Below are 6,610 nucleotides of genomic sequence, written 5' to 3' on the forward strand. Positions count from 1 at the left end.
ACTGTACTGCTTAAATGTGACAAGGATTATACTTTTACCATTGCACATTCCTCCCCCACTTGAAGAATTTTTTCATCTCTCTCCTTCCCTTTAATCTACTGCCAATTATTTTACATACATGTTCACTTGTATATTACAAGACCATAAGACACAGGAGCAGAATTAGGCCGTTTGGCCAATCGTCCACTCCGCCATTCCATCACTTATTCCTCTCAGCCCCATGCTGCTTCCCTCTCCCTGTAATCTTTGATGCCCTGACTAATCAAGAACCTATCAACTTCTGTGTAAAATATACCCAATCACTTGGCCTCCCACAGCTGTCTGTGTCAATGAATTCTACAGTTTTACCACTCCCTGGCTAAAGAAATTTAACCTCACCTCCATTCTAAATGGATGTCCCTCTTCTTCTGAGGAGGTGCCCTCTGGCCTTAGACTCACCCTTTATAGGAAATATTCTCTCCAGATCCTCTCTGTCCTGGCCTTTCAATATTCCGTAGGTTTCAATGAGATCCCCCTACATTCTTTAAACTTCAGCGAATGCATGATCAGAGCCATCAAATGCTCCTCATACATTAACCTTTGCATTCCCAGAATAACATTTGTGACTCTTCTTTGGATCCTCTCCAATGCCAGCACATCTTTTCTTAGATAAGGGTCCCAAAACTGCTCACAGTACTCTTAATTGCAGTCTGACCAATGCCTTATAAAGCCTCAGTATTACATTCTTGCTCTTATATTCTAGTCTTCTCAAAACTAATGCTAACATTGCATTTACTTTCCTTACCACTAACTCTGCCTGCAAGTTACTCTTTAGGAAATCCTGCACAAGGACTCCCAAGTTCAGTTGCACATCTGATTTTTAAATTTTCTCCCCATTTAGAAAAGTCTACGCCTTTATTCCTTCTGTCGAAATGCATGACCATACACTTCCTGACACTATATTCCATCTGCCGCTTCCTTGCCCATTCTCGCAATTTGTCTAAGTCTTTCTGCAGACTTCCTGCTTCCTCAACATTACCTGCTCCTCCTCCTGTCTTTGTATCATCTGCAAACTTCAGCACAAAGCAATCAAGTCTGTCATCCAATTTATTATCATATAATGCGAATGGAAGCCATCCCAATACTGACCCACTAGTCACCAGCAACCAACTAGAACACATCCCCTTGATGCCACTCTTTGACTCCTGCCAGTCAGCCAATCTTCTGTCTGTAATACAACGAGCCCTTATCTTGTTAAACAACCTCATGTACAGCACCTTGTCAAAATCCTTCTGAAAATCAAAGAAAACAACATCCACTGACTCTCCTTTGTCTATCCTGCTTGTTATTTCCTCAAAGAATTCTAACAGATTTGACAGGCAAGATTTCCCCTTAAGGAAACCATGCTGACTTTGCCCTACTTTATCATGTGCCTCCAAGTACCCTGAAGCCTCACCCTTAGTAATGGACTCCAACATCTTCCCAACCACTGAAGTCAGGCTAACTGGCCTATAATTTCTTTTCTTCCACACTTACTTTTCTTTTTAAATCTTTTTATTAATTTTTCAAAATTATAAACTCAAAGTTGGTACAAAGAGATTGGAAAAATGTTCATCAGCATATATAAAATGAATTTTAAGTAACATAGATATAAAAGCCTTCCAAACTCATAATAAGATTAAACATTAAAAAAGTAATAAAAAGAAAAAAATATATAAACAAAAAAAACCCCAAAAGAGAAAAAAAAACCCCAAGAAGAAAAAAAAAACAGGGCTAGACCAACAGCTTGAATCGGACACGTTCAATAATGTCGTTAACTCCGCTCCTCTCATCATATAATTTAAGTTTAGAAAAAAGATTTGGAAAGGTCAGATTACATCACATGAAAATGTTGCATAAAAGGTTTCCAAGTTTCTTCAAATTTAACCGAAGGGTCAAACATATCACTTCTAATTTTTTCTAAATTTAAACTTAATATGGTTTGAGAAAACTATTGGAATGTAGTTGGAGGATTAGTTTCCTTCCAGTTCAACAAAATAGATCTTCTCGCCATTAAAGTAACAAAAGTTATCATTCGACAGGCTGAAGAAGACAAAGATCTATGTTCTACCATTGGCAATCCAAAGATTGTTGTAATAGGATGGGGTTTTAAATCGAAGCATAGAACTGTTGAAATAATATCAAAAATGTCTTTCCAATATTTTTCCAAAAGAGGACAGGACCAAAACATATGAGTTAAAGAAGCCACTTCAGAATGACATCTATCACAAGTAGGGTTAATATGTTTTCGTGATTTATTTTTGGATAACTGCTTTATGTCTTTTGAGCAGTTATCTGAGAAATTTGATTTGCCTAGATCCCATTTTTTTTTAAGATACTTACAAATAAGAAATTTTTTAAATATTACGTTGCCTACCTTTCCGACTTCCAATCCTTCTGGCACTATTGATAAAATTTTAAGTCTTAATCCTTTGCAGAAGGGATTAATAGCAATAATTTATGATATAATTATGAAATTACAGCCAGATATATCTGATGAAATTAAAAATGAATGGGAAAGGGAACTTCACCTTTCCCTACCTACAGAGAAATGGGATAAAATTTTTCATTTAGTTAGTACTTCTTCTATATGTGCTAAACATACTTTAATACAATTTAAAGTAGTACATAGAGCTCATATGTCCAAAGATAAATTAGCTCGTTTTTATTCCCATATAAACCCCACACTTACTTTTCATAATGTTATATATCTCCACGTTTCCTCCTCAGTCACATCTGACCTAAAACATACCACAACAAGCCTATCACCGGTACAATCTTCCAGTCCATGAAACCTCCTCAAAGCAGCTACACCAGTGCAAACCCAGTTTTCCTTCAATGTGCTAAGCTCAACAACCCAAGTTGTGCTCTGTTGTCAGAAACAGTTCCACCATCACCTCCCTATTCTTAAACTGTTTTATTTATTGAAGCAAAGAATGCACAGCAAGCTCCCACAAACAGCGATGAAAGTGATAGATAATCCTTTCTTGGCAACTGAGGGATAAACCTTGCCAGTACAACAGGGATAATGACATGAAATTTGTTATGCAGATAATTAAATATGATCAGATGTGGAACAAATTGTAGGTACTGACATGGCATCTGAGAAATGGGAAAGAGTCAGGAAGTCTGTGGGTGTGATTAGCCCGTCTCCAGTGCAAAGGAATGCAGTAAGGCACCACCCTCAAGTCTAGAGAGCAGGTGTAGAAACAAGACACTGGAAGAGGTTACAGGGCTACATGCTGTGAGCTTGGGAGGAATGTTGGATAAAGATTCCAAAATTAACAGACATCCCACCTCTCCCAGAAGTTCCAGGAGTCTCCCGCATATTAATAGTCGCTCCCTGATGCCCGCATATTATATACAATATCACAGAAATCAATTTTTTTTGACAGCCAGCGAAAGCAAGAGAGAGCACAAGAGCGACCACGAGAGAGCACGTGCGAGAGCGAGAGCAAGCAAGAGAAAGCAAGCGAGCGAGCGACCACGAGAGAGAGTGAGAGCGCACCATGGCAGAGTGTTCCAAAGAAACATATAAAACGTACGTCACCCCAGACTACACTAAAGTGTACCCCTGCCTAACAGGGGTCAATATAATGACAGTGTTGCTCGCTGTGCTGTTTGCAACAGTGACTTTTCTTTTGCCTATGATGTTGGGCGGACCCAACCTATAAATTTCCAGTTTTGATAAAATTTATTAATCCATTAAAAGTAATTTGCGAATGCACTGGGAGGCAAAGGTTATGAGTACAAGGATGGGGGAAGGCCATAAAGAATTTAGAAAAATAGATTGCAGTTTTGAAATGGTTAGAGCAAAACTTGGACCATTGAAATGGAGAGTGAGGAATCTTCGATCATCAAGAGGACAGTGAATTATACATATTTTTTTTAAATCTGCAGATGCCAGAAATCTGAAAACATAAAATGCTGGAAATATTCAGCAGGATGAGCAGTATTTGTGGAAAGTGAAACCATCTAACCAGCTGTACCTTATTTCAGGTTAATATTTCGGGACAAGTACAATGCAGCATAATTTTAAGGTGACTGGAAGAGAGTATAGGGGGATGTCAGAAGTAAGCTTTTTTAAAAATATACACAGAAAGTGGTACGTGCATGGAACGCCTGCCAGGGGTAATGGGAGGGGCAGATACATTAGGGGTTTTAAGAAACTCTTAGGTAGTCACGTGGATGACAGAAAAATGGAGGGCTATGAGGGAGGGAAGGGCTAGATTGATCTTAGAGTAGGTTGAAAAGTCAGCCAAACATTGTCGGCTAAATGTTCTAAAGACTCTTCATCAGAATTGGGGAAGAGACAAAACAGTTTTAAGTTGCAGAAAAGCTGTGGGAGGGGGGAGATGCATGATTGGATGGATCAAACAAAGTGCAAGGCCAGGGGTTCCATCATCCAATCAATGGGTTATTTTTTTTTAAACCTCTTCCCTTCCCAGTATGCAGAAACCCCTCCACATAAAGAAGTAATTCATCTGCACTTCTTCCAACCAAGTGTACTGCATTCACTGTTCACAACATGATGTCCCGATCTTTGAGTTAAAAAGAAAGTACCAGTATGAATCAGGTGACCACTCTGCCAAAGTAACAGGTAACCTGTTACCTGCCAATTTGATTCTCCATCCCCAATCACTCATTTGTTCCCACCTGTTACAATGAGGCCCAGCACCAGGCCAGGAAACATTACTTCAAAGCCTGTTTGGTTACTTAGCTGTCTTCTGGACTTGATACTGAATTATTCAACTTGGGGTAACTTGCTTCCTCTGTATCAGAATCACGGGCTTGCCCCATTGTTAGTAAACTCATTCTCCAGATGTTTGTGTTTCATAGTTGCTATTCATTTTCTCTAATTGCCCTATTGACCCCCACAACTTGTACCAACAAAAACCCAGGCCCAACCCTATCAAAGGTATTCCCTCTACCACACACACACAGTTCCAATGAAGTGTCTTCACCCCAGAAGGTTTACCGTTACTCCATCTATTGATGCTGCCTGTCCTGCTGAGTATTAGCAGCATTTTCTATTGTATATATGGACCCAGATAAACATCAATCAAAAACACAAGGAAGTCTGCAGATGCTGGAAATCCAAAGCAACACACACAAAATGCTGGAGGTCAGGCCACATCTATGGGAAAGAGTGAACTGTCGACCCTTCCGGTCAAGCCACTTCTTCAGGACTCCAATCAAGTCCTGAAGAAACATCAATATAAATAAAAGAGGACGTTAACCTTGTTGCTACTGATACTAAAATTAATTCTGAGTTAGTGATGAAATGTGGAAACCTCCAGAAAAAGAAAACTGCGCCAGCTAGTGAGCAAAGCTGGAAACGTAGAATGTTTAAACTACAAGTCGGACATTGGTGAGCTGAAGTTTTATTATTGCAAGGTTATTTCTCAAATAATAAGCTGAAGCTGTATTCAAATACCGCTTAAACTGATACACACTGAGTAATATTTTAATCCAACGGCTGAAAGAAACTATGATCCAAACAAGCAGGGGTTGTGTGGCGTAATACTCGCAGTGCAAAGTTGGGAGAAAGTCTGCGCCGAGGTTTGCTATGGGATCAACACAGGACTAGAGGAAAATATTCGGAACCGCGCAATCCTTACAAATCACGTCAAAGATCAAAATAAGAGCCCGCCGTCCAGATCCAGGCTCAAATGGAGTCGTGGAAATATACTAGAAGGCGCGCAGAGAACCTGCCATGGGCCAGAAAGGGTTTCTTACAGTACCATTCGGCTTCAGTTTCAACCGGAAGAAGAGAGAGCGGAAAGAGAATTTGGTTCTAAAAGGAAAGTGAAAAATATAACAGGGAGACAACAAATTACAAGAAATGTAAACTGCAGCCCGCTTGCACAGGGAGCACAGAGCTAGACTGTCGCAGCCTGTGATTGCTCTCCATCCGCTGGAAGGTAGAACGCAGACACATTATCTGCAGTTTGAAACTGAACGAGAATGCAAAATCCCCAGAAGCGAGAGAGGGGGGTGTGGTGTGTGTGTGGACAGTCGGCACTCACCTGACATGCTGACACGGTCCGATGAACCCAGGGAGCAAAGAAGCAAAAAAAAAATGGTCGGAGTTGGCCACTGCTTGAGCGTCCTTGCCTGTCGGTTCGCTGGGAGCCGCAGTCACTCACCCCGTCCTATATACAGCGGCAGGGACACGTCAGAGCGCCGGAGACAGCCCAGTGTGTGCGAGAACGTCACTGTGTCCGTGTGTGTGTACGCGCCGGTTTATGTTGACAATGTTCATTTGTATGCTTCGCCGGTGTGTTAGCAATGTTCTTGACAGTATTATTTTAAAAAATGTGACAGGGTTTTATTATCGCAGGGGGTATATTGGTGGTCTTGTGAGATCTAGTGTGTTGTCAACGTTCGGTCATGTGTGCCTCAGTTGGTCGGGTGTGCAAATGTGTGTTAGAGGTGGCCAGAGCGTTCATTTGTGTGGGGTCTGTAGAATGTCTGCATTGTTAGAGTTGGGCTGGGGGTGATGTGTGTGTGTGGTTCCAGGTTTCCGTGTGGAGATGATGTACACGTGTGCAATGCAATAGAACATAGGACAAGTACAACACAGGAACAG

The 6,610-nt window shown here is 40.8% G+C and overlaps 1 protein-coding gene across 3 annotated transcripts in view; it reads right to left on the bottom strand.

Moving 5' to 3' along the window:
- gyg1a (glycogenin 1a) overlaps positions 1 to 6,206 on the bottom strand; it is a 100,415-nt gene extending 94,209 nt beyond the window's left edge. For all 3 annotated transcript variants that reach the window (XM_063044819.1, XM_063044818.1, XM_063044820.1), the window contains exon 1: positions 6,048 to 6,206. In XM_063044819.1, the coding sequence (XP_062900889.1) occupies positions 6,048 to 6,054 (7 nt within the window). In that variant the 5' untranslated portion in view covers positions 6,055 to 6,206. The remainder of the gene's footprint in view (positions 1 to 6,047) is intronic.
- Positions 6,207 to 6,610: the final 404 nt, after the last annotated feature.

Source organism: Mobula hypostoma, chromosome 4 (genome assembly GCF_963921235.1).
Source record: "Mobula hypostoma chromosome 4, sMobHyp1.1, whole genome shotgun sequence".
NCBI classification, from domain to species: Eukaryota; Metazoa; Chordata; class Chondrichthyes; order Myliobatiformes; family Myliobatidae; genus Mobula; species Mobula hypostoma.